The following is a 27,345-nucleotide window of genomic DNA, read 5'->3' as shown; positions in this document are numbered from 1 at the left end:
GCTGGGGCGGGGCCGTGGGCGGGCAGGGGCGGGTGTTTGTGTTGGAAAATCCAACTGCGCCACGGGGCGGAGCGGCCCCCCCAGCCCGGGCCGGGGTGGGGGGGGCCTCCCGACCCCCTGGGGGTCCACGGGGAGCCGGGACACCTGGAACCCCCAGAACCAGGTAACGGGGAGTCTAGCGGGCGCCTAGAGAGCGGGAAACCGTCTCCACGCAAGGGGGGCGGGGCGGACCGCACTGCCGGATCCCGGGAAGGGAGCAGCGGGGCTGCGGGCACCTGTACAGCTCGGGACCGTACAGCACGCACTGTATGTGACCGGGTAGCGGCGCCGGTTTCCCGGGGTCTAGGGAGGCCGCACCGAGGAGGGGGCTGAGAAGTCGCTCAGTTCTCGGTGTTTGAGTGCGTGTCCCGGAGAGGGGGCGGGGCGCGACCTCAGTGTGGTGGTTGAGGGGCGGTTGTCAAAGGGAAAAAGTCGTGGACCGGTCGGGGTGTGTCGTCTGGAGGCTTTGGGGTCCCCTCGGGAGGTCATAATCGCCCCCCCTTCCAGTTCTAACCCAGCTCCTACATCTCGGCCTCCTCGCCCCCGCCCCACGCCGGGGGTGGAACCTCCCCAGTTCAGCCACCAGGGGGCGAGGGCGGTGCGCGTTCCTGTTTCTGGGAGGCGGGGCTGGCTGGCGGCGCGGGCTTCCCCGCGTTCTTTGGGCTCATAGTGCTCGGGGCAAGGGACTTCATATCAGTGCGAGCCCCTCTTAACAGTAAAAGGTGGGAGGAGGGAGGTGATGAAGTGGGTAAAACGGGCGTTTCTCCACTTGTCGAAGGCGGGAGCGCCGTGTGCTGCGGAGTGCGAAAGGCAGGCGGCTTGCCAGCAAACGGAACCAGCTTCCGGTCAAGGGTGGCTTGTGGTAGAGGTTTGGAGCCAGGGGAGAAAGGGTGCAGGTCAGGACCCTATAGAGAAAACCGAAGGCCTGAAAACTGGGAGAAACGAGCGTGCTCCTAAAGGTCTACGTGCCCCTGTGTTTTGGCTAGGAGGAGTAAACTAACCCTGGCGGGGCGGGGCCACGGCGGGACTCCCGGCTCTGGACGGTGCTCACGTCTTACTCCTCCACTACGGCTTGCCTAGTTGCTAGAGTAACTGGAGGCAGAGTCGGGAGCCGGGTTCTCGAACTGTTGCAGCCGCCCAATCCGCTTAAGAACATGCTGGTGACGTCACCGGCAGGCCGCCAATGGTGTGGAAGGGGGTTGCGGCCTAACGATGGTGGGGGTGGGGAAGGAGGGATGGGGAAGAGAAAGAGCTGAGGGGGCTGGGGATTAGAGGGAGCTCTGAGCAGCTGCTTCAGACCTGCACGTGCACTCCCACACGCTCACATCTTTCCCTCCCCCCGCCCCCTATCCCCCGCCCCTATGCCCCCTCCCCGCACGCGTCTAGTTACCCTCTAGCGCCTGCGCGCGGAGTTGACCGATATCCCGGCCTCGCTCTGTGGCTTTACAGACCTTCTGGGGCTTTACTCCCGCTTGTGTCCTGCTTGACGCCCCGCAAGATCTAGCAAACACTCCCTGGGCTCTAGTTCGGAATGTCTGCTGGAGACTGGCTGCAAGTCAGTAATCCCTACTCTGAAACTGTCGGGATCGGGAGAAAGAACAGGCTAGGCTACCTGGGTTCCCACCCCAGCTGGCACCCTCCGATCCCAGGTGGTACTGGGTGGAGCTGTGGTTTCCTGCTCCATCTGTTAAGTAGGGAGTCTTGCTGCTATGCCTTCCTCTGGGCCTCAAGAAGCCTTGGCTTCCTTCCCCGGGGGCGATTAGAATCTCCCTGGTTTTCACTGGCAGAATCTGGAGTGGGGATGAGGTCTAAGGGAAAGGAAGCTGGAAAGTAGGACATACAGATTGGAAGCTGTGAGCTAGATTTCCTGTAGCCCACTTGGAAGGCAAGAACCTGTAAGAATACTCAGTCCGCTCTGTCCACTCCCTCCTCCCACCGTCTCTGCCTCTTACAATCTTACTCTTTTGTATAAAGTCTTTAGTTTGCTTTTCCCCTCATAATCTTTATACTTCAGCGTCTCTCCTTTTTAAATGCCTCTTCAAGTAGTCCTGAATCTATGTCATTCTGTTTGTTTCCTGATGTCTGTCCCTTTTCTTCTCTCTGCCTCTCTTGATTATATAACTCTCCCTCTTGCCTTGTCCTGATTTCAACTCTGGAGACTCCGCCCTGGAATGGAGGAGGAGGGGGAGTGTTCGGATGCTGGGGACAGCCCGGACAGTGATTGGGGCTGTGGTGGGGAAGAGACCCTACATGCACACAACCAGACTGACCCCTCCTCCCGGCATTTCGCCCCTCTTCCTCTTATTTCCTGCCAAGGATGGGTCTCCTGAAGGATTAGGGAGAAAATTCAGCGTCTGAAGCGGGAAAACCAAGATCCTTAAGAGAAATAAGGGGAATTGAGGTTTAACTGGGAATGGAGCCTGTTTGGACATGGCCCACTACTTGGCTTCCCAGAATTCCTAAGGTTATTTCTCCTGATGCTTGCTCACCCCCTTTTTCCCCCCTGCAGCTAGGGGTCAGAGGTTGGTGTCAGAGGTGGCAGAGATGACGTCATTAGTGCACGTGCCTGGGGGTGGTTGCTAGGCACTGTGACCTCCTCCCCCACTCTGAGTCCAGTTGAGATCCGTTGCCACCTCTTTCCCTTCCCTACCCTAGTGTCCTGCAGGTGGGAAATCCTGGACTGGATTTTTTTTGGGGGGGGGGGTAGGGTAGGGTGTGGTGAGTGGCCCCAGCCTTGGTTCATCCAGATGGGATGTGAAATTCCACCCCACTTACCTAGACTCTTTCCTCCCACGAGTCTGCTATTCCCCTCCTCTTTCCCCTTTCTGTTGCCTCCTGAGGGAGCGACGTGGGAGACAGCATGAGTTGTATGTAGTGGTGGGACATTTCTCCTTAAAAAAAGATATAATTGTGGGGGTTACATACTCCTCTACTTCCCCCCTCACGAACACCACCTCCCCCCCACAGTCTTTATGGGAGTGGGTGGAGGAATAATGTATAAGACTCAAAACTCATGCCTTTAATTTGGGGGGAGGGGAGGCGGATCAGTTTACACATTTTCACTTTTATGGGGAGAAGGACTGAGAGGACTTTGACAGCTGGAGGCTGCTGTTGGGCAGGTATTTATTTGCATCCTGGGCTGAAAAGTGGGGGAGGGGCAGGTTTAAAATTGGCTCATGCCATTATTCTGGTGGCCAGACCAGCTTCCCATTCCCCGGCAGCTTGGGAATTGGGGGGCGGGGTGGGAGGAGGGAGGTGGGGCGCTTGTGTTAATTTGGTGGTGATGGTAAGCTTCAACAACTCTGGTCTCTTCATGTGATAGGGGGTTTGGTTACAATCTTAATGCTCCCCCTTTTTAGGCTTTTGCCCTTTCGGGGAAGAAACAACTCAGGCTATTTCACTAAAAAGGGAAGGCAATTGTATTGTAGCTCTCAGTTTTTCAGGGGGATCTCTCGCCCATGTTGTTTTCTGGAGCCTTTTAATTCGGCAAGGGGACTTCCTTCCATATTTTTTCATTAGGGGGAGGGGGGACGGGGGACGGGGACTGAAGGGTGTATAAAAGGTTGGGGGGTGGGTGGAGAGGGAACAGCTAAGGGGCGTGGGGGGGGCGGGTTGCTGAAGGAAGAGACCGGAAGGGAGGAGGAGGGAGCCTGGTGGGGAGGGAGGGAGAGGGGGGAGGAGGAGGAGGAGGAGGAGGGAGGGAGGGGGTTGGGGAGAGCCTGCTACAGTTCTTTGTTTGACTCCGGGACTCAGGGACTGGGAGGAGGAGGGAGGGAGGCAGAGGCCGCAAGAGCCGGGGACAGGCCCAGGAGGCAGAGGAGGGATCGTCTCCCCCGCCCCCCCAGTCCCCGCTTCCCCCCCCTTCCGCTGCTCCCCCCTCCCTACCCGGACTCGGGGGCACCGCCGGGGGACAGACACCCAGCAGGTAACCCCCGGCCCGGCTCCCCCAACCACCACCTATGGTTCCCATCGGATTCTTGCTTTATGTCTCTTTCTCCCCATTGACCCTTTTTCCCTCCCCCACCTTTTTCTGTCTCTCCTGTTTCCCCTAGTCTCTTCCTTTTATCTCTCCATTTTGCCCTGTCTCGTCTGCCTCTGGTGTCTCTGCCTCCCCGTGTAGACTCCCCCTTCCCCCCCACACATTGATCTTCTGCTTAAATCTCCCCCTCCCCCACTTCACCTCTACCCGACTCTCGACCAGGTTCCCGGTCTCTTACCCAGCTTCCTTGTACCAGTATCTCCTTCCCTCTCTAGGTTCTGCTACCTTCACCTCTGATGTTCCCCCAGGTGTCTGTCTGTCCTCTCTGTGAAAGAAGCCCTTAGCCCTTTCCTCTTTTTCCCCAGTTCCCAGTCCCTCCAACCCTGAACCCCTTTCTCCTGGCAGCCACTGGGGGAGGGGAGGGAACCGGAATTGGGGAGGGGGCATTTGGGGGGGGTGGATGGGGGCTGTCTGTGGCTCTGGGGGCTGGTTTTCAGAAAGTCATGGACAGGGGGGAGGGGGGCTCTTTTAGCATAAGTGTGTATGGGGGTTGTTGCACTGTGATGTCCCTTTAAATAACCTGGGAAGGGGAATAGCCCCAAATGTCTAGGGTTAGGGTGGTGATTTAAAAGGGACAATATCAGCGTAGTCAATTACTTCCACCTTTCATTGATTGAAGGGAACAGTGGTAGGATACAGGAGTCATGGTCCTAAGGGAGTCAATCTAGGGTTGAAGGGGCGTTATTTTGGGGGACCTGGTGAAAGGGGATTGGCTAGCAAGGTAGAGAAGAATGCTCTGGTAGAAACAGAGGCCTGAGGAAGGGGGCCCCCCTGCAGCTCTGGCAGCCAGCCCAGTCTAGTGGGGGGTGGTACTTTGGGATTTCTTCCTGTACTCCATATCTTAATCTTGTATTCCCCTCATCTCAGGGATAGAGTGTAGGGCCCACGGTGATGGTCACTGGAAACTTGAATGGGAGAGAGCAGAAGGTTGAGGAAAAGAGCATAGAAAAAAGTGGAAGTCTGTTTCTCTCCTTGGGGCACTACCTGGGGAAGTTAAAGGAGCCCCTAGCCTTCCCCTTTTGTTGTTCTGAGGCTAGGCACTAGAGAGCCCCAGTCCCTCCCCTTGTCTCCCCCCACCCATTCCCTACTACCCCCCTCCCCCAACCCAGCTGTTGGGCAGATGAATTACAGCCTCCAGCTCTGGGCCAGGGCTAATGAGGGATTAAGGTTGTGGTGCTGGAGTTGGGTAGAGGTTTGAGAGTGCTGGACTTGGTATGTAGAGACCTGAGTTTGAATCCTGCCTTCTGACACTAATTGTGTGATCATGGGCAAATCATTTAACCTCTCGGTGCCTCACTTTCCTCATTTGTAAAAATAGGGAGAATCATATTTGCACTATCAACTTTACAGGCTTAGGGAAAAATTTTTTGGAAATTTTGTGAGTTATATATTTGCTGACCCTTCCCCTTCTCGACTTTGACTTCAACTCCAACCTGACCCTCTTCTAGCTTTGCTCTCTTCCTTGCATCCTGTTGCCCCTCTCAAGTGGTGATACTTGCGGAGACCACCTGGATCCCTACAAACTCCGTTTATCAGCAAAGAAATTGGCTGTCCCATTTCCCTAGCCCACTTACCACGGAGAGGACTGTTGGTGGGTCAGGAATAACAACTGCTTAGGAAGGAATGTCATCAGCAGCCACTGTGGTTTACAACAGATTGCATCATGGAGACTGGGGGGGCCAGAGGCCTGGGTCTCTGGAGGAAGGAGCAAGAATGGGCAGGACATAGAGATAGGTTTTAATAGGAGTGTGGAGAACTGATCTTCTGAGACTTTGGGGATGGTATTAAATGAAAAGGAGCTGTAGATCTGCATTCTTGAAGGAATTGGGATGGGACATGGCTTGAACATGATTCCTGGAAAGGGAATGAGTGTTGGAGAAGTAGGACTCCTGATGGATCAGACACTTTGTAGAAGAGAGCCCTCTGTCACTTTTCCTGTTCATTTATTAGAGGAAGGAAGTGATGGGGAAACAGCATATGACCTTGAAGGGAAATCCTTCACCCTTGTTTTCCCCTCCTAATTCTTGAGTAGAGACCTATATAGGGCCAAAGAGGCCCCCTCCATATACCAGGCAGGAAGGGGAGCCCTTGGCTCCTCCTCTTCTGGTCCCGTTCAGCCTGTCCAGCCACCTCTGCTTTAGCTGGGACCTGCCTGGCCTTGGGGGGAAAAAGAGGGGAGGGGAGGGGGCAGAGTCCAGAGGGTGGAGTTGGCCATCTGGTTGCTAGATAAGACTGGGTGGAGGCAGTAGCTGGGGGAGGGGCAAAACCCTGGGACATCCCAGTTTAGGCTTCATGGAGTGTGAAGTTAGGTTGATTAGAGGAGGATAGAGCCCTGGGAAGAAGGGCTCTAGGATGGAATTGGACCTAGATTTCCTCCCAGTACTAGGTGTTATCTGAGGACATTATAGTCCGGGCCCTGTTGTCACCCTCCTGCTCCCCTGTCAACCACTATTCTTACTTAGGGACGGATGTCAGACTGGATAAGCAGGCTGGTCCTAGGGAAATGGGAAGAGGCCCCACCAACCTAGGGCAGACCTGGTGGGGGGAGGGGTGTGTGAGCAGAGGAACGGCTTTTTCTAGTTGCCATGGAAACAGATTCTTCCTGTTCCTTCACCCCAGCCGGTTCTGTGAGTGGTTGGGAAAAGTGGACAAAGGGAGGCTTTCTGGTTGGGACTCTCCATTCCTAACATCCTTTTCTCTTCTACAGGTTCCCCCCCCCCAAAAAAAAACAAACTATGACAGCCCCATAGTGCCACCCATCCCTCCCCTGCCTGCTGTATCCCATCTACAGGGGCACTGGTGCCAATGAGAGAGGGGTGTGCCAAGCTCCAATTGGTAAGTCCTACCCCCATGGGTCTTTTCTTTTTATGTATATATATACACACATATATATATATTTATGTCTATATATGTGTATTATCTCCATTCCTTAATCTAAAATTCTGCTACTCTCCTTCAGGTTGATGTAATCTGGAGGTTAACGGGTCCAGTCCACCTGCCTATGATGGCTTCTACTATAGAAAACATGAATGGTCTTTTTTGTTTATTGTTTCCCTCTATCCCCTCCTATGAGGTTCACTTGATGTAGTATTCTTCCTATCTTGCCTCCTGAGTTGATTCAGCCCACTTTCATAGACATCGGATAACCCCCCCACATCTACTTTCCTTGAATGGTATGGCTTAATCTTTTTCTCCTAAAGCTGGCAAAATGGATTGTATATGGGAGATACATGAAAGCTAGAGGTGCGTGGCAGGGGAGTTTATTAACCCTTTTGCTCTCTCCAGTGATTGCTGGATAACTTTGACTTTGGGTGAGTTTGGAAGGAGGTAGGCATATTTAGGGTAGGCAAGGAGGGGACATAACAGCATTCTTGCTATGAACAACATACTGTTACTATGACAACTCCAGGACTACCTCCCTAGATTCTTATTTATCCCTGTCTTCTCTTTTTTTAAGAATCCCCTTCTTCACCCTACTCCTAGAACTTCCTTAGCCAGGTCTTTCCTGATTAATCCTGACTGTCTCTGTTTTCCTCACTCTCTCAACTCTGTCTTGAGCCCTTATTTTATTGTTCCTGCCTCTCTCTTCCCAGTTATTACATTACAGTGCTTAAAAACCTGCTTCTAGTCTCCTGTTTTCCCTCAGGAGGGAAAGACAGCATGTCTAGCTCTGCTAGATACCTGCTTCATCTCCAAGGACCCACTTCCAAAGTTTCCCAACTCACACTCCAATTCTGCCTCTGATCCTTAACCACAGCCACATTCCTGTTCTGAAGGAGTGGAGAGCTGAGAGCTGGCATGAGGGGCAAGGAAATTTATAGCATACATAGCATAGTATTTTAAAGCACATACTATATGCCCTCTAGGTATTGTGGTAGCCCTGTGGATAAAGACAAGAATGAAAAGAGGATCTGCTCTTACAGAACTTACATTCTACTGATGCAGTAAGGTAGGGGACAGACAAATCCAGTGAATTGTAATATCCAGGAGGTTTAGAGGTTTTCTAGTCTAACCCCCTCATTTTATATCAAGGAACCTGAGACCCAGCCAAGTTAGCTAAGTGACTTGTCCAGGTTCACACTAGGTAGTAAGGTTTTTGGACTCCAAAACCACTCTTTCCAGTGTACCACAGCCGCTTGAGGGGGCTAGAGCTAAAGTAGAAGGAAAGGACTTAGGGCATGGAAGACAGTGTGGTTGGAGCCTAACTGTATTGAAGTCAAGGATGGGAAAGGGGAGTAGAGGCTTGGGTTGAGTTTTCGAGTTTAGAAATATATGGTGGGGCTAAAGAGACATCTTGAACTAAAATACTCTAAGGTAGCAAGCTTTCTGTGATTCAGATAGGGTGTCATCATTAATATACAGGCTAGAAATAAGGAGAATAGGCAGTCTATGTCAGATATATACTTCACCTTGCATACAAAGATAAATGTACCCCCTACCCCAAACTGACATGCAAATGGATGCAAGATGAGGGTAGAATCAAAAAGGTCAGGTGTGTGCAGACAGAAGGAGAAAGTGAGAGCGAATGCAGAACAAGACAGGCAGAGACAGTCCCACAAATGAGGGAGAAAGAGAGACTGATGAAGAGAAAACAAATGTGTTGAGGGAGTCGACTCCTAGCATAGCACCTGACATATGCAGGTGCACATAGAAACAGAGGCAGACAGTGTTAGAAACCAGTCAGATAGAGTCAGAGACTTACTGTGCCACCCACAGCTTGCCTGGGCCGGCACTTGGTCATAGCCTCATACTCAGATTCAGTCACTCAGGTTCCTCCTCCCCCTACATCATACAGGGGTGGGGCAGACTGGAAAGGGAATCCTGGTGACCAGCCCTTTAAATAAATCCTTGTCTGGTTGGGTTGAGTCACGGAAAAGCCCCAAGGGGCCATTCCTATAACACCCCCTCCACACACACTCTATCCAGTCTTACTCCTCTCCCACCCCATCCCCAAGCATAATGCTTAACCCCTGCCATACTTTAACATGGCAATGAGGGACAGTGAGGGGCTGAGAAAGTATGAAAGCAGATCGGGGTGGATGAGGCAGGTGGCCTGGGGTTGAGTGCTTTGGTGAGTTTTTAGACTTGCTTACATGTGTATGTATATAACATCCTATAAAACCTTGTCTTTATTGGGTTCTGTTTGTACTTGTCTAGGTCCTGAATGAGTGTGTGTGTGTGTGTGTGCGCGCGTGCGCGCACACCTGGGTAACGAGTGTGTATGTGTGTATACCCTGTGGGTCGGAGTTACTCTTGTAGGGGGACTCTTTCTCAGTCTGCATAAATAGAGCGGTTGAGGTTATGTTGGTATGTCTGATATTGTCTCCATTCGGGAAGGGGGGAGTTAAAGTATTAAAGTCCAATGCCCGGATGGAGGGGTGGAGCCAGGCTAGGCTGGGAAAACCCGGATGAAGAGGGCAGGGCCTAACCTAGGAAAGAATTAACCCTTTGAGAGGTACCCCTTTGTGACTTTCTCCTGACTTCGTCTGTAGTCTCATGACTGCTAGGATGCCTAACCAAAGAGATAAGTGCCTTTATCCCTGAAAGATATGCCTTATACCTTCTTATGATGTTCTAGTACCATAGGTTTTAGATGACTTAGTTCCATTAGCTCTTACCAACTGAAGTATATACCTGTTGGACCTTAGAAAGCCTATGGCTTAAGGAGCTACCTGGCTAAGTTCAGATAGTCATAACCCTATAAAATAAATGATATTTTCAGCCATAGACACTCTAGAAGTCCTTGTACTGACTTGCAGGGAGGGACTGTAGCCTTCAAAATCATAGGTTCTTAAGGTATTGAAGTAGTAGTGGGGCTCTTCTCCCAAAATTCAATTCAGCAAGCATTTATTAAAGGACCTACTGTGTGTGCTAGGTGCACCAACATTACAAACAATAAAAAAGCTTACATCTCCCTGAGAAAAATGTATTATATATGAAGAAGAGAGCAACCAGCAACTAAGGGGTCAGGGCAGATATCAGGGAAATGTCTTGTGGAGAAGGACATGGAACATGGGCCTGTTTTTGAAAGAAGTTAGGGATTCTCCTAGGGGAGATGTGAAGGGAGGACATTTCAGACCCAGGGGATAGCTTTTGCTAACAGGCTAGGTGTAAGGATGTGTACAGAAGGAAGTAATGAATAAGACTGGAAAATAATGGGTAGTAGCCATACTGGAGAGACCTTTAAAGGCCAATGTGAAAATTTTGGTTTTTATCTTAGCAAAGATATTTGAGTGGTAGAGTAACATGGTCAGACCTGTATTTTTAGGAAAATTATTTGGCCACTGTATCTAGATTACAGGTGAGACTGAAAGTAGCAAGGCCAATTAGAAGACTTTTGAAATAGTGTAGACAAAAGGTGTTGAGGACCTGAACAAGGCTGATGACTGAATGTAGAACTAAGGGGATAGATGTGAGATACATTGTGGGGGTAGATGGGGCAACTGATTGATTATGGAGAGAGAGGCAAGACTCCAAGGTATACCACACTTGTATAATAAGAAGTAGGGAAGACATTTCCTTGTCCCAAAGGAGAAAGTAAGGGTGAAAGTATATTATTGAGGCACAGTTATATTCTTTTGTGAAGGAAAAGGCTTGGGTGTATGTATCAGCTAGCCTAGTAGGTGAGTGGGAGGGATTCTCTGTGAGGAGTAAGACAAGGGGATTTTCCATGGTGCTAAGTTGTGAGAGAGTGTGTAGGCAGAGAGGTTGTGTCTGTCTCTGACTTTGTGTATGTGTGTCTGTGGGGAGGTATGGGGGCTGAGTCAGTGGGAATGTGGAGGAGGCTTTCTTAGTGACTCAGACTCCCCCCACCCTAAGTTTGAATCAGACATAGCAGAGAGAGTATCTGAAGAGAGTAAGAAATGGGGAACAGGACCCCTGAGTCTTAGTAAAAGAATAGTAGTCAAGGTTGGGGTCAAGAGGAGGAGCTGAAAATCTGTGACCTGAGTCTAGAAGGCTGAATCTCTGAGAGGTATAGCAGTGTGGGAGTATGAGAGATGACTGGTGAAACATGTTGCCTATTAGGGGAGAGCTGAGTCAGGCCTCAGTGGGAAAGGGGAAGTGACTGAGAAGTGTCATCATCAGAAAAAGGGAAGCTCCATTTCCTGGTAGCTGGCCTAGCATTTCTGGGTCCCACTTCCCAGGCAGGGGCTCTGGTTCCCCTTCCCGGCTTCTCTTACTCTTGGGACTCCCCCAGAAGCTAGCTCAAGGGTGTGTAGCAGATGGGAGAGAAAGTAGGAGAGAAAGTTACCAGTTTCTGTTTATTCTAGGGAGGAGGGGCCTCTGGAGGAGGCTGTATAATACTTTGCATATGTTTAGTTAGCTCTTTAACATAAATCCCTTTGCATAGATCTGCTTCTGTGAGCTAATTCATTTTGTGGGTTGTAGTGGTTGTAGCTTACTTACATCTATGTAATAGAAGCTAGAGCTGGAAGGCAGGCTAGTCTGATCCTTTCATTTAAGTTAAGGAAAGTGAGGGTTTTTAAGGATTTGGAAGGAAGGTGGTATTATTGTCATTTTACAGATGAGATTTGGCCCCAAGTCTTTCTCGCTCTATGCACTGGGCCAGGGCTGAGCATCCTCTTCAACTTAAAAACTAAGATGCCCTGTGTGGTCTCTCCCTTCTTCTCATAAAGTCTGCCCTTCTAATTAAGTCAGGCCACCTTTCTCCGTAGAGGTGAAGGTTCTTGTGCCGTGGTGCAGTTAGAGGAGGCTCTTGCCTTCTCTGTGTGGGGAGGAGGAGGCTGAATTCACCAGAAGTTCCTGCTGGTCTCTGGACTGGGTTGGAAATTTCCCTGCTGTGCGGGCATATGCATACAGATGAACTTTCCAGCCGCCCCCAGACCTTTGCCCTGAACTCTCCCACAGCTTCCTGCCCTGCAGTAACTAGCTCACTCTGCCCCTTTCCTTCCCTTCGGTGACTCCTGCCTTTGAAGGAGGTGATGAGACAAGACCGGAAAGGTCTGGAGGCGGGGAGGCTGGACGGGTGGATGCCCATTCTCTCTCCCCAACCCCCCCAAACCAAGTGGTTGTGGCTCGGGAGACCCAAGAGAGACTGCCCCGATTTAAAGAGGGAAGTAAAATAAGCCCTCGGCTTCTTTAAGGAAGTGGGCGGGTATGAGTGAGAGGAGGAGGATGATGTCACCGAGTACCGGCCCACCCTCTGCACCCCCCTTTTTTTCTCCCCCCCACCCCTTCCGCTGCGCAAGTAGCCACGTCACGGGCAACCCCCGAAATCCCCCCTCCCCTCGTGTTGGGGGGTGGGGGCCACGTGGGCCGTGGGGAGCGCGTGGACCAGACTGGGGAAGGGCACAGAGGATATTCGAGCTGTGAAAGAGGGGCCACGCGGGACCTGGGTGCGTGACTCTAGTAGGATGGGGATTAGAAAGCAGATTTGGAGGATAGGGTGAGATCAGGGCTTATTAAGGGGGAATACTGGACAGAAAAGAAAAGGTTTAGGAAGTCGTCAGTTAAGGGATTATCGCAAAGGAGTCAGGAGGTAAGAGGCTAGAAGAAGAGTTTATAAATAGGCTGTGGGAATTGGAGTGGGACAGTTTCTGGGAGTGAGGAGGGAAATTTAGAGAGTGAGTGCTCACTGTCTGTGGTGTAGGTCAGACCCTGGGAAGGAAGAGGTTAAGGGGCTGGTTGTCAGCGGGCAGAGACTTAGGGGTGTCTGAGGAGGAGTGGATTTTTGGGTGCTTGGAAAGCTCTGTTTTAGGGCTGCTTTTGAAAGGGGTCTGAAGGCTGGGAACCAGAGGTGGCATTCTAGTTGTGTGCGGTCTTTGAAAGTCCGGGGCTCCGGCTGCTGCTTCTCCGGCAGGTTGTTGTTGTTGGAGCTTGAGTTACGTTCTGAGTGTGTCTTGTTTCTGTCTGGCGGCTGGCTGCTCTCGGTCTGGGGGGCGAGGCGAGAGCGGCTGGGCTGGCCAGTGCGGCTGGGCTCGGTCCGCTCGTCTGCGACGCGTGTGTGTTCCTGTTTTCTGAGAATCGCATGGCTTTGCCCGGATCTCTTTTGCCTGATCTGTTCTGGGGTATCCGCGTGTCTGAATGAGAGTACGGGGGTCGTGAAGGAATCGCGGGGAGTTCAGGGCGAGGGAGAAGCTTGTGGGTGTTGAATGGTGGGGACCCTTCGGTGGGAGAAATAGGGTCACGTAGGGGTCACCATACACTCTACACTCCCCCTCCCCAGCTAAGCTTGTCGGACCAGCTTCCCTGCTCTTCTCCTCCCTCCCCCCCTTTTCTGCTTTGACCCAAGCCCCATTGGCTGTAATGCGTGCCCCCTACCAAGCTAACCCATTTCCATTGGTCCCTGGCAGGCTGTTACTGAGGCAGACAGACAACCAAGGCGATGATTGGCTCTCAGGGGAGGGAGTGCGCCCCGTGATTGGATAGCTTCCTGGAGTCGGAGAACTCTGTAAGTAAGGAGGGGGAGGGAGGAGGGAGGGGCTTGGGGTAGCAGTCAGGTCTTACTGCCCCTGCTCCTTGGTATGAGCTCTTCCTCTTCTTTCCCTTCCCTTTCCCCCTCCTTTCTCTCTTCCTCTTTCTCTCTCTCTTTCTTTCTTTCCATTTTCCCTCTTTCTCTACAGAGTTACCTGGGACAGACCCCGAGAACAGACGGAGGGCTCTGATTGCAGAGGCAGAAGCTAGAACACTGCCTCTGAGGAGCTTTGGCTAGCTGGCAAGGGTGGGGGGCCAGCCTGATCTTAGGGGCTCCCGGGGCCACCACTGACCTGGTGAGTGAGTGCTAAGAAGGCTGAGTTTGGGTGTGTATGGGGTGTACTGGTACCTCTGAGAGCTTGTGTAGTTTGAGATAGAAACCAAATTTCCATCTTCCTAGGCTGGATGCATCGGGCAGTGGACCCTCCGGGGGCCCGAGCTGCACGGGAACCCTTCACCCTTGGAGGCCTGAGCTGTGCTGGGACCTGGAGTTCTTGTCCTCCCCACCCTCCTCCCCGGGCATGGCTGCCAGGGGGCAGGTGAGAGAAGCTTGAGACCCTAAATCCTTCCCATTTTTATTCAGTTTCCCCTACCCTGGACTTGTCTTTCTTCCCTCTTCCTTTCTCTTTTCTCATAGCTCTTTGTCTCATTTCTCCCAGTCCTGAACCTGTGTTGTAGTCACCAACCTTTTCTTTCTATCTTTATTTGGCTGGAGTCCTCTTCCTCATTAATTTTTTTTTCCATCCTCGATAAGCCTCAGTTGTTACTTGACCTCTTTTTTTCTCTCCCAAACAACTTTCTCACCCCAGCCACCCCATCCCCCAACCTTTGACTTATGTGACCCCACCAGGTGTTCTGCCAGCATTGGGCAGCCCCAGCTCCCAGCTCACCTGCCCCCAGCCCATGGCAGTAGTATTGGGTACCCCAGCAAGTCATATTACCCTCCTGGGTAAGTGTAGAAGGGAGTAAGTTTTGGAGAATGGAGCCTGTTCTTTGGAAGGAGGTGGAGGGTTGGAATGTGAGCTAATGTGTTAATTCCCAGAAGGGGGTGAGGTGGGAAATATTCGGGAAAGAAAATTAATGCTTATTCAATTAAAAATAATTTGGAAAAAAAGAGGGAGCTGGAAAGGGAGAGATGAGATCAATCAGTGTCTGGATTCTGAAAGAGAGAGGAAGCTACTGGATAAGAAAAAAGACAGACCTGAATTTAGAGAGAAGGTTGAAGTTTGTAGGGGAGAAAAGTGATTGTCCAATGTAATTGGACTTAGCCTAGGTCTGCAGTGACACTTACATTCTCTTCATCACTCAAGGACTCCCAATCCTCGGCCCCTGCATGGGAAGCTGGAATCCCTACACGGTTGGGTTCAGGCCTTGCTTCGAGACCCAGCCCAGCCAGGGCTGTGGGAACAATTGGGGCAGCTTTATGAATCAGAACAAGATGGCGAGGAGGCCATGCGGTGTTATCACAGCGCAGCCCGATATGGGGGTGGCTATGCAGAGCTAGGGCTCCGTATTGGCCGGCTTCAGCAGGTGAGGGTTTTGTGGAGCCAGACTAGGGATACAGGAGGGATAGCTTAATTTGGGGCTCTGTCCAGCTTGGAAGCAGGGAGCGGGATTATGTTGGGAAAATTTTTCGTCATTGCTTGAGAGCTTTGGGTTACCTCCTTTTGGGGTAAAGAAGTGAGCAGGAAAGGAGTTAGCATAGAAATCATAAAGAGGTACGGAGGGGTGTTGTGAAGGGAAGGGCTTGAGTTTATGGTTCTGGTTTCCTCTTGTGATTAGGCCCAGATCTGGAACTTTCACACAGGCTCTTCTCAGCATCGGGCCAAGGTTCTGCCGCCCCTTGAGCAAGTGTGGAACCTTCTACACCTTGAGGTAGGAGAAAGAGCACAGCTGTGTAGGGAATGGATGGGATCTGGCAGAATGTAAGCAAAGCAGAGCGGTTATAGCGTTGTGAGTAAAGGATCTTCTCATCCTCTTCTCGTAGCACAAGCGAAGTTATGGGACAAAACGTGGGGGTCCCCCAGTGAAACGAGCAGCAGAAACTCCTGTGGTACAGCCTGTGCCTCCGGTGGCTCCTCCTGGCCCTGCTGACGAGAGCCTTAGCCCTGGAGGCAAACGGAGGAGAGGCTGTGGCCCTGATCAGGTATTGGCACTTCAGTATTAAGACTATAGAACACAGTCCATAGCACTCCAAGGCCTTAGGGTTTAGGGGGGAAATCTCTGGGCTGGACACTCGAATCCTGATTTCCTTCCCATTCTCTCCAGACTGGTCCTCCTCCAGGGTTACCACCACTGCCTCCTCCACTGCCAGGTCTAGCTACAAGTTCCCCCTTCCACCTATCCAAGCCAGGGCTATGGAGCCCACTGCACGGAGAGGCCTGGGGCACTGAGTGCAAGGGCTCTGCCCCTCCAGAACGTCAGGTAATGATCCCTTCACCACCCTGATCTACTGCTTAGTCTTGGGGAGCTACAGGACTCTGCTAGATCCTTGTCTTGGGGGCTGTACTCTCTGGTTTCTCACTTTCACTTAGTTCAGTTCAGTCTGAATTTTATGCCCTTGAGCATCTCACCATTTCTGGATCTCTTGTGAGTTTCTGCATCCATACCCACAACCTAACTCTTGGTCTCTGACAGCACGCGAGGCTCTTCAGTGACTCTGGTCATGAGCCTGTTCCTGCTTAAGTTGCTGTCCCCTCACAAGTTGTGCTTTTTTACTCTCAACAGGAGCAGCGGCACTCGGTTCCCCTCCCATTTCCATACCCAACCCCTTCCTATGCTTCGCACCCCCCTGGCCACCGGTCAGTCCCTACGGCCCCTCTGGGCCCCCATCCCCCAGGAGCAGAGAGCCATGGCTGCCCACCTGTCCCCCACTCCCCTGGAAGTGACCTTAGAGAGAGCAGAGTTCAGAGGTCGCGGATGGACTCCAGCGTTTCACCAGCAGCAACCACCGCCTGCGTGCCTTATGCCCCTTCCCGGCCCCCTGGCGTCCCCGGCACCACTACCACCAGCAGCAGCAGCACCGGCCTCCGGGGCACAGAACAGAGCCCAGGCCTTGTGAGTGATACAAGAGAAGGGAAATGGAAGCTGAGGGGAGAGTAAAACTCTGAGTGAATGTAAAGAAAATAGAAAAAGAGGATAAAGCATTTTCATTTTTAGAAAGCTGGTGAAGTTTTGTCTGTCTGAAAAGACAGAAAGTGAGAGAGATGCTCAGAGGAGGGAGATCGAGACAGGAGAGGGAACACAGATCTCTGGGAGTCTCTGAGATCCAGTGAGCTGGTTCTCTATCCCTGTCCCATTCTTTTTCTGCAGGGCTCTGACTGTTATCAAACTCCAGGGCTAGAGGCCACTTCCCACCAGAGCCGCCTGGGGCCATCGGCACATAGCAGTCGGAAATCTTTCCCCCCTGCCCCCACCGCCGCTGCCCCACCCCTGCCTCTCCCACCGGGCCCCCCCCTCCTGCCCGGCCCCACCACCACCCCGCCACCCTGCCCCCGTCTTCTCCACCCAGCACCCCCATCCTCATGGTTGGAGGGCCCTGCCTGCCAAGCAGGCAGAGGGGCTGGAGCTATGGGTCGGGAAGAAGGGGATCCTTTGGAGGAGCTCCTCTTTGGAGCGAAGGGCCGTTGCCCCACTCCACCTCCCCTACCTCCTCCTCCACTACCACTCCCCCTCCCCCACCACGAGGGCTTCTTGGGGACTCTGTCACCCCATTTCCCCGTGGGCACTCAGGATTCGCACACCAACCCCACCACCCCCACCACCATCACCACCAGCAACAGCAACAGCAGCCAAGTGGGGCCTGTGCCCTTCCCACCTCCCCCATTCCTTTCCCGGGGCCTAGATACTCATCCCCCAAGCCCTTCCCTGAGCCCTCCAGCCCCTCCTGTCACTCCCTTACCACTCCCAATTCCCCAAGCTACCACCCCGCCCTGCCACCAAAATACCTCAGGAAGCTTCAGGCGCCCGGAGAGCCCCCGGCCTAGGGTCTCCTTCCCAAAGACCACAGAGGTGGGGCGGGGGCCACCTCCTGGGCCCCTGAGCAATGCCCAGCAGCCCCAACCCCCTGGAGGTGGTGGGGAGCTTCCCAGTCAGGGCCCTCGACTGTTCGACTTTCCTTCAACACCCCTGGAGGACCAATTTGAGGAGCCAGCGGAGTTTAAGATCCTGCCTGATGGGCTGGCCAACATCATGAAGATGCTAGATGAGTCTATCAGAAAGGAGGAAGAGCAGCAGCGAGAGGCTGGTGGGGCAGCCCCGCCCCCCCTGAAGGAGCCCTTTGCCCCACTGCAGTCCTCCTTCCCCCACGAGGAAGAGAAGACGCCACCACCAGCGCTGCCCCCGCCTCCGCCGCTAGCAAAATTCCCCCCGCCCCTCCCACCGCCACCGCCACCAACAACACAAGCCAGCCCAGCCACTTTGCTAAAATCTCTGGCCAATGTGCTAGATGGGCAGAAATACTCTTATCAGGGGGCTGGGGCAGGGGTTGCCCAGGCTGTGCCCTCTCCCTCTCAGTATTCTCCCCCACCCCCATCAGGTGCTATCCCTACCCCACCTGCAACGGCAGCCACGAACCTCCTGTGCCCCCTGCAGCTGCAGGTCTCTTCATCATCTCAATTTTCTACCTCAAGTGGGCCCTGGGCCCAAGAGCAAGGAGGGGGTGAGGAGCCATCTGGGCCTGCCCCAGCCCAATCACTTCCACCACCACCACCACCACGGCTAGGGGTTGTGCTCCCCCCACCCCGCTCTGAGTCAGAGGTACTAGAAGAGATCAGTCGGGCTTGTGAGACACTGGTGGAAAGGGTGGGCAGGGGCACAGGGGAGCCAGTGGAAAGTGGAGGGGAGCGACCTTCTCTACCACGGCCCAAGGAAGAAAGTGGTGCTGCACCTGGGAGTGGCAAGAGGAAGGAGAAGGAACACCGGCGGCATCGGAGAGCATGCAAGGATGGTGGGCGTCGGCATCGGGAGGGTAAGGCACACAAGGAAAAGAACCGACAGGTGCTAGGAAACCTGGACCTGCAAAGCAAGGAGATCCAAGGTCGGGAGAAAGCCAAACCTGAGGCTGGTGGGGCTGCCAAAGTTAAGCTGCCGACTCCTGTGCCGCCTGCTACAACTGCTCCTCCTCCACTCCCACCCTCTCCTGCCCCGACACCAGCACCAGCCGCTGGAGGTGAGACACGGCATAAAGCCCGGGAAGAGACACCAGGCCCACCCAGTGTGAGTCCAGCTGACATGCTGAAGCTCCGGTCCCTGAGTGAGGGACCCCCCAAGGAGCTAAAGATTCGGCTCATCAAGGTGGAGAGTGGTGACAAGGAGACATTCATGGCCTCTGAGGTGGAAGAACGGCGGCTGAGCATGGCTGATCTTACCATTGGGCACTGTGCTGCTGATGTGGTACGGGCCAGCAAGTAAGTCACTCCCTGGCCCCATCTTTATGAGAAGGAGCAGAGTAACCTCGTGTGTTGCTGATATGCCTGGGAGGTGTGAGGGAACCAGGTTTTCTTTGCATGAGGTATCAGGTTTAGGTTTCAGGAAGAGGATTCTCTGCCTTTCTGAGAAAGGATAAGCCACCGTAATGTGGAATAAACGAAAGGGATCACAAGTGGCCCATTTAGGCTACGTCAGGTACTTACATCTCTCTGTCATTTGGAATAGGCAAGCTCTATCCAGCTCACTCAGATTTGTTACCAGCTGTAATGCTCTGGAAACAACCTCACATCCCTAAAATGACACATTGAGAGATCAGGAGGCCATGAAATGATGCATGGAAGTAGTCCCATAGAAGATGTACAAATGTGCAAACCAACAAGAAATTGCAATAGCTTACATTAAAGAGTGCTTGTTTCACAATAGACCTTTGAGAAAGATGGCTAATGGCTTATTACCCCATTATACAGATGAGGAAACAGAGACTCAGGTGACTTGCCCATTATCACAGTGGCAAAGTTTCATAGCTGGACTCCATTGGAGGTTCCCTGGCTGGCAGGTTCTTCCCACTTTTATCACACTGTGGTACTAAGTGGTTTTGGTGTGTAATAGATCCACTTAGGATATCATCCTCAGCACATAAATGGGGTTTTGGTCTCTTTTCAATCATTACACCCTGAGGGGTTCTGCTAGACAGGTGCTTCTGTAACTGTGACTTTGTCCCTTTACCACACCACTGTTTGCTCATCTTTCTACAGGAACGCAAAGGTGAAGGGGAAGTTTCGGGAGTCCTATCTGTCACCTACCCAATCCGTAAAGCCTCAGATCAACTCTGAAGAGAAGCTGCCAAGGGAAAAGCTCAACCCACCCACACCCAGCATTTACGTATGTTCCCTTCTTTCCCTGTGCCTGTGGAAGGGTCTGGGGAAGGAAAGGGGTAGAGAGGGATCTACACTTAGAATTGCTGTTAGATCTTCACTTTCTCTTCTGTTGAGGATAACAGAAGTGGGAACATTTTTCTTGTCTCTTGGGGTTAACTTTCAGAGGGTAATAGAAAGAAGGTGGCAGCCTTAGCTGGGCTTCAGTATTGTGAATGGGAAGTTTGCCTTGGTAGGGTGAGGGTGTATAGAATTTAAATTTAGCGGGTCCCTAGGGGCTTGGTGCTTCCTGTGAACAGTGACATCATATTCATTCTCCCCTCATGCTTCCCCTCTCTCTTGTCTTCAGCTGGAGAGCAAACGGGATGCCTTCTCCCCAGTGCTGCTTCAGTTCTGCACAGATCCTAGGAACCCCATCACAGTGATCCGGGGCCTGGCTGGTTCTCTGCGGCTCAGTGAGTCCTCCTGGTGTGAGCTAGGCTAGGCTAATGGTAGGAAGAGAGAAAAGAAAGTCTGAGGGAGTTTTGAAGAAGTTGGGGAAAGCTAGATGGCCCTCTTACCCTTTAGGATGTGTACATCTGAGCTGAGCTTGCTGGTGCCTTAGGTGGGAACTATTTGGAATGGATGAGTTTGCCCAAGCTGTGGTAGCTGGGGGAGATGGCACTTAATTTTGCACAACCTGGACTTCCTTTTGCATGGGTGTGGTTATGCATTCTGTTCAATTGGTGATCAGATTTTTCTGTCATCCCTGTCTGTCCAGGTAGCTTAAAAGTGGAAAAGGCAATCTCTCTGTCTCTGCAGACAGCTAGTAATGCTTAGTTTTCCTTAATGATCAGACATAAGTTGAGTACCGATTGTGGAAGTCCTCCAAAGGGTACAAAAACATTTTGGATGTATCCCTACCAAATTTTTCACCAGGGCTTGTCACAAGAACCATAATCTGATCTCAGTTTTATCTTTTACTTCTCTACTCATTGAGAAATATTGTGGTATAGTAGAGAGCTAAACCAGCTTTGGAGTCGGGAAGACCTGGGTTTAGATGTTACCCCTGACAGTATATTGCCTGTGGGGCCCCTGGGCCATCACTTAATTTCTCAGTGCTCCATATAATTTTCTGAGGTGGTAAGTTGAAACATCCTCCATGAAATCAGAAGAAAAACAAAACCACACTCTTTATATGGACTATCACAATCTTAGGCATGGAATAAGGGTGGGGTTGGGGAGGGATTTAGAGTCACTGAAAGTCAGTTCTTTTGCCCTTCTTAGAGTCTCTTGGGTCTGCCTATTTTCCTTTGGGAGAGGCCCAAGGGGTCTGCTACTCACTGTGCTACTTCTATCCCCTCATCATCTTGGCTTCCTCTGTGTTCCTTCCCAACGTAGATTTGGGCCTGTTTTCCACAAAGACCCTAGTGGAGGCAAGTGGTGAACATGCTGTGGAGGTAAGGACTCAGGTGCAGCAACCATCTGATGAGAACTGGGACCTCTCAGGCACACGACAGATCTGGCCCTGTGAGAGTAGTCGTTCTCACACTACAATTGCCAAGTATGCACAGTACCAAGCCTCCTCCTTCCAGGAATCTTTACAGGTAAGAGATGAACTTGGAGGAAGGAGAGATATGGGGGAGGGGCTGAGGAAAATAAAGACAAGATGGGAGAAGGAGAGGGAGCCTGAAATAAGACAAAAGAAGAATTAAGTTTTGGACTTGGCAGCTGGGAGTGAACGTTGAATTGAGGGGTCAAGAACAAGTTGGAGGCTGGGATTTAGGGACTGCTTGATCTGAGCTTGATTGCCATCTTTGGGGGGTGGGGAGCAGGAGGAAAAAGAGAGTGAAGACGAGGCAGAGGAGCCAGACAGCACCACTGAGACACCCCCCAGGTACTGACAAGCTTCTTTTTTGATCTTGGACAAAAAAAAAACCCCAGTTATTTTAAAGTACTTTTATATGGACTATCTCAGTTGATCCTTAAAATTGCTCTGGAAGATAGGGAAGATTTTTTTCCTCCCTCTTTCCCCACCCCGTCCTTCAACATTAATCCATATTTACCCCCCTTTCTTCCCACCTCCTTTGCACTAGCACCAACCCGGATCAAAAAACTCATCACATCATCAAATTTGGCACCAACATTGATCTGTCGGATGCTAAGCGGTGAGTAGGAATGTGGTTGGAGAGTGGTGCTGATAGGTTTCAAAGACAGGTTAGAAATACCCTTGCCTTTGCCGTAATACCTCTAACGGACTAAAGTGTTTGCATTTAGAGCAACGTAATTTAGCAGCAGTGTAATTTAGAGGCAATAACTGTTAAAAGTCCTTGAAATGTTATTCTTTCTGGATCCTCACTTTCTCAGACCTTGGGCGGTGCAGTGGGTTGGGGTCAATGTCACATGACTTCTTCATGGACCTCTACCCTTCCCATCTGAGAATATAATTTAGTGGGCCAGGAACCTCTGAATCTCCCTTCTTCCCTCCCTCTTTCTTTCTCCCCATTCGTTTTTCTCTTTCCCTCCCTCTCCCTTTCTCCCTTTCTGGTAAAGCTTTAAACTGCAGTAAGACACTTGCTGTATACGGGTAGACCAGTATGCTTCCCCAACTGATCATCCAGAGTTTAGATGAGCGTTGTTTCTCATGAAACTCACAGTGCAATAAGATGATAAGACACAAGTAGATAACCATAATATGCAATATATATTAAATATACAACATATGCTAAATCAGTATCCAAGAGTCATTAAACAAAAGTATTACAGGTCTGGAAAGGTAGGTTAAGGCTGGTTGTGGAGGCCCTTAAACACTTAAGTCTTTTGGAGTCTGACGCTGTTGACTTAGCATTACAAAGAATTCTTTCTGGGACTTACCTTAGGGTCTCTTCCTTTTGTGTGAACCTAGGTGGAAGCCCCAGTTGCAAGAGCTGCTAAAGCTGCCTGCCTTCATGCGGGTCACATCAACAGGAAATATGCTGAGCCATGTGGGCCATACAATCCTGGGCATGAACACAGTCCAGTTGTACATGAAGGTTCCAGGCAGTCGAACACCAGGTAACCTGGTCTGGGGAGGTCAGTAGGATGACCAGTGCCAGAGCCCTTGTTCTTTGTGGGGTTGTCTAAGATTTTCAAAGCACTTTAAGCAGAGAAGTGAAGGGCCCTCAGAGCCTATCTAGTCTAGTGTGTAAACAAAAATGCCTCATCTGAACATACTGTCTAGCTTTTACTGCAAGAAGACATGAAGTTAGGGGGAAACATCTTTGTTCCCGTGGCTGCCAGTTTCCTTTTTGGATAGCTCTAATTATTAGAGGCTTTTCCTGATAATGATCAGATGTCCTCCTGTTGCTTGTTAGACTTTCTTGGGCCAAGCAAATTAAGTTTAATGCTTTTTCCCCGTGGTAGCCCTTGAGAGACCTGAAGATTGCTGTCATGACCATGGCATGAACTTTCAGACTTGTCAATATTCTTCTCAAAATGTGATGCCCATAAGTGAAGGCAGTCTGCAGACATGGTCAGCCAGCCCTGGGCCCTTTGCCCAGCACTGCTCTGCTGCCGTTTCACACTGCCGGTCAGTATTGCACTTGTGGTCAGCTGGAGGCAGGAGTCAGCCTGTCATGGAGAGAGGTCTAAACACAGGATGACCTCTGTTCGAATATTGCCTTAGGTACTTGGGACAAGTACCTGGGCAAGTCACTGAGCTTTTTGTGACCTTCGTTTCCTCCTATAAAGTGAGAGGGCTGAACTCAGTGAATTTGGGAGGTCCTTTCCAGCTCAAATTTTGATTTGATGAACTAAAATCCCCAGATGTTTTTCAGTTAATTTGACATCTAGCCATGGATTCCCCATCCTGTGCTTAGGAAATCAATTTTTTTTTTTATCTCAAGTGTCAGACTTTACATGTTTCCATATTGAATTAAATCTCCTTAGAGTCACCTCGTTTGTTCTAACCTGTTAATGTGTAGTTTTGGATCCTTAGTCTTATCATCCAGAATATTCACTCCTCCTCTTAGTTTTGTTTCATGAATTTGATAAACGTACCATCTATGCTTTTATCACAATTGCTTTACTCAGTTGGGAAGATCCTGGGAAAGGCAGTGAAGAGAAAGGCACCCTCAGGGTGAGGAGTGGGATCATTGGGGCCATCACTTCATGTTGGGAGTTATGGCCTGCACTAGTAGCAGTGTTGGGGTGGGGAGGGTTTGCTGAAGAGATGAAACTCCAGGAATGGACCAGGTCTGTGCAAAAATTAAAGATTGTAGGGAGCCCTCATGACCTGGGGGAAATCATTGAACCTCCCAGGGCTGCCTTTTCTGTAAAATGAGAAGTTTGGATCGAAGAGATTTTCCAGCTCTAAATATGAGAATTTTGTGACCTCTTGACATAGTATCCTTAATGATCAAATAGAAATAATGACCCTTGTTCCTGTGAGGGGTGAAGGAGTCTGTACCTTTGCCCTGGCTCACAGCTGGCAGGGTGACTATTGTCCTATGCTGCCCCCTAAAGGCCACCAGGAAAACAACAATTTCTGCTCTGTCAACATCAACATTGGTCCTGGAGACTGTGAATGGTTTGCAGTTCATGAGCACTACTGGGAGACCATCAGTGCCTTCTGTGACAGGTGTAGTATGGGGTCAGAGAGCCTACCCCTTTATTCCCCTCTTCCTCCCTTGGCCTTTCATTCTTCTTTCCCTCAACTTTTCCTGCCCTAGCATTTCCAGCAATGGGATGGACCTCTTTTTCCTTCCAACACTCTTATGTGCTCCTGTAGGCACGGGGTGGACTACCTGACAGGCTCATGGTGGCCAATCCTGGATGACCTCTATGCCTCCAACATCCCTGTGTACCGCTTCGTGCAGCGGCCTGGGGACCTGGTGTGGATTAATGCAGGCACTGTGCACTGGGTGCAGGCCACAGGCTGGTGCAACAACATTGCCTGGAATGTGGGGCCTCTCACAGGTGAGAGCTGGGGGGCCAGGGAGCTAAAGAAGTGGAGATCAGTGAGCCTGGCTCCCTGGGTCACACCCTTCCCCTTCCCCTAGCCTATCAGTACCAGCTGGCCTTGGAGCGCTATGAATGGAATGAGGTGAAGAATGTCAAATCCATTGTGCCCATGATCCATGTGTCCTGGAACGTTGCCCGCACTGTCAAAGTCAGTGATCCAGACCTGTTCAAGATGATCAAGTGAGGAGGGGACAATTTGCTGTGATGGGGATCTTGTGCTTGACTGTACTCTGTTTGTTGGGCCATTAAACAGATTGAGTTCTCACTGTGTGCTGAGACACTCAGGGGCATATGTAGGTAAATCAAATACTGTTGCTGTGCTCAGGTAGGTAGTTGACCTTCTGGGTGTTAAGTAAGCATTATCGAAGAGACCCAGGCCACAGTGATACAGAGAGTTCTCGAGAGAGCAACTGGAATACATCAGAGAAGGAAGATTTCACATAGTAGTTTACACTGGACATGGGCTTTGAAGGATAGGAGAAGGACTTGTTTCTATGCCTCCTGTCACCTTCCCTGTGCCTCCGACTCCTAGATTCTGTCTGCTGCAGTCCATGAAGCATTGCCAGGTGCAGCGGGAGAGCCTGGTAAGGGCTGGAAAGAAGATTGCTTACCAGGGTCGAGTCAAGGATGAACCTGCCTATTATTGCAACGAGTGTGATGTGAGTAGATCCCCTTCCCTTTCTCCCATCTCCCTACTCTTTGTGGTTACTGTCATGTCACACTTCCCTGCGCACACAGGTGGAGGTATTCAACATCCTGTTTGTGACAAGCGAAAATGGGAGCCGAAACACATACCTGGTGCACTGCGAGAGCTGTGCTCGGAGACGCAGCGGAGGTCTACAGGGGGTCGTGGTGCTAGAGCAGTACCGGACAGAGGAGCTGGCCCAGGCTTATGACGCCTTCACCCTGGTGGGTACCTGGGGCTGGAACCTCCCAAGCAATCTCCTGCCCTTTCCTCACTAACTCATGCTGCTTCATCTTTGTTTCACTACAGGCTGGATCCAGCAACTCCCGATGAGGCAGGACACCTCTTCCTAGGGCTGAGAAAATGTCACAGCCCAGTTTCTGCCATCACAGCACAGCCCACACCCCACACCCTGGGGGTTGGGGTAGGGGCCTTCCCAGGGAGAGGGAGGAGCCAGAGCCTGGAGAGGGAGGGGGCAGGGCTGAACCCCTCTCCCACAGGCAGCTCCCCCTCCCTTACTTAATTTATTCAGAAAAGGTTTGGGGGGGGTCTTTTTTTGTTTTTGTTTTGTTTTTGTTAAAAAAATATGAGGGAAAAAAGAATTCTAAAAAAAGATAGGGGTGGGGGCCAGAGCATCCTCCTCACCAGCCCCCTCCTCCACCCAGCCTTGGCCAGACCCCTGCTTTCCCCCACCACCAACATTGGCCTTTGTAGTAACAGATAAAAGGAGTACTGGGGCTCTGGGGAGGATGATGGTGGAGGGGTTAGATACGGGTTCCAATTCCCTCACTCCTGTCATGGTCCTCTGGGGTGGGGGTGGGGGATGTGCAGGGCAGAGTGGGTGAGGTTTTTAACAAGACTCTTTGTATGGGCTTTATCCCCATCCCACATCTTCTAGGATTTCCCTTTTGTACTTTGGTTGCTCCCTGTGACCCACCCTAGCCATGTGTGTCTGTCTCTTCTATTTGTTCACTTGGTTATGATTTATATTTTCTATTTTCATTTTTAATTTATAACAGTCCTGCTCTCTATTTATTCAGTTTTGGGGGAAACAGGATCTTCCCCTTATCCCCTTTCTTACCACCTTCAGTGCCATCCTCCCTCTTCCTGGGCAGCGGGTTTTAGTAGAATGCTCTCTGCCCCACTCTTCCTCTGTGTTCCCTTCTCCCTGTGTCCATTTCTGTCCCCCTTATGTCCATCTGTTCCACTGCGTCTCTTTTCCCAATGCTCCATCTTCCCCTAGGCTCTGGCCTTATTATCATGGTGCTCAAACCCCATCCTCCTCCCCCTACCAATCCCAGATTCCTGCACTTTCTTGGGCCAGATCCCTCCTCCCTCCCATCCCTCTTCCCTCCCTGGACCTTCCAGAGGGCAAGTGAGTGGCTCCTGTACTGTAGGAGTAGGTGTGGAAACAGAAATCTGCTATTGTACGTGTAACAAACAAGAATGGAGGAAAAGGAAGACCTCTGGGCCATGCCCCCTCTGGCACCAGTTTTTAAAACATGGACTTTAAAATGAAACAGCCTGGGGGAGTGAGGGTGATGATCTCTGTGCGATTGTCTATCTGGAATTTTGTTTTAGTTTTGTTGGCTGTTTCTTTTTTTCTCCTCTGGCTGAGGGGGGCCCTCCCACCCCTCCTTGCCCCCCCCTCACTGCACTGCTGCTCTGCCCCAGGGCAGAGGCCTCTATCCCCCACCCCCAACTTTCGGTGAATTTGTGTGAAAATATTAATATTAAAAATAAATACAGAAAAAACCGTTTTGATAATGGGATTGTGTTAGTGTACAATCTAAGCAGGCAAGTAGGATGGCGTGGGGGTGGGGGTCTACTCCAGCAGGGATGTAGTGGATGGGAGAGGCATG

At 51.3% G+C, this 27,345-nt stretch overlaps 1 protein-coding gene and 1 long non-coding RNA gene across 10 annotated transcripts; one reads left to right on the top strand and one right to left on the bottom strand.

Annotated features, from left to right (window-relative positions):
- Nucleotides 1–8: 8 nt before the first annotated feature.
- Nucleotides 9–27,250, top strand: KDM6B (lysine demethylase 6B). Of its 9 annotated transcripts, none has more exons than XM_072641145.1 (25): nucleotides 9–163; nucleotides 6,786–6,913; nucleotides 7,945–8,027; nucleotides 13,393–13,490; nucleotides 13,663–13,809; nucleotides 13,914–14,052; nucleotides 14,364–14,462; nucleotides 14,824–15,043; nucleotides 15,296–15,388; nucleotides 15,501–15,659; nucleotides 15,782–15,937; nucleotides 16,241–16,570; nucleotides 16,826–18,921; nucleotides 19,699–19,825; nucleotides 20,168–20,273; nucleotides 21,199–21,404; nucleotides 21,633–21,694; nucleotides 21,894–21,965; nucleotides 22,703–22,851; nucleotides 24,301–24,415; nucleotides 24,566–24,753; nucleotides 24,837–24,978; nucleotides 25,331–25,457; nucleotides 25,537–25,707; nucleotides 25,793–27,250. In XM_072641145.1, exons 6-25 carry the CDS (start codon nucleotides 13,919–13,921, stop codon nucleotides 25,814–25,816), a joined length of 4,776 nt encoding a protein of 1,591 aa, XP_072497246.1. In that variant the 5' UTR covers nucleotides 9–163; nucleotides 6,786–6,913; nucleotides 7,945–8,027; nucleotides 13,393–13,490; nucleotides 13,663–13,809; nucleotides 13,914–13,918; the 3' UTR covers nucleotides 25,817–27,250. The 9 variants fall into 9 exon arrangements, with proteins under 9 accessions (XP_072497246.1, XP_072497243.1, XP_072497250.1 ...); XM_072641146.1 differs by lacking the exon at nucleotides 9–163 and adding an exon at nucleotides 2,924–3,158; XM_072641142.1 differs by lacking the exon at nucleotides 7,945–8,027.
- LOC140525615 (uncharacterized) lies at nucleotides 2,118–6,631 on the bottom strand. The gene is made up of 4 exons (XR_011974076.1): nucleotides 6,537–6,631; nucleotides 5,653–5,773; nucleotides 2,815–2,930; nucleotides 2,118–2,205 (listed from the first exon to the last, which is right to left on the bottom strand). It is a non-coding gene; the product is annotated as an uncharacterized lncRNA (long non-coding RNA).
- Nucleotides 27,251–27,345: the final 95 nt, after the last annotated feature.

The sequence above is a fragment of the Notamacropus eugenii genome, chromosome 2, assembly GCF_028372415.1.
Source record: "Notamacropus eugenii isolate mMacEug1 chromosome 2, mMacEug1.pri_v2, whole genome shotgun sequence".
Lineage (NCBI taxonomy): Eukaryota > Metazoa > Chordata > Mammalia > Diprotodontia > Macropodidae > Notamacropus > Notamacropus eugenii.
This window is presented reverse-complemented; position numbering and strand designations above follow the sequence as displayed.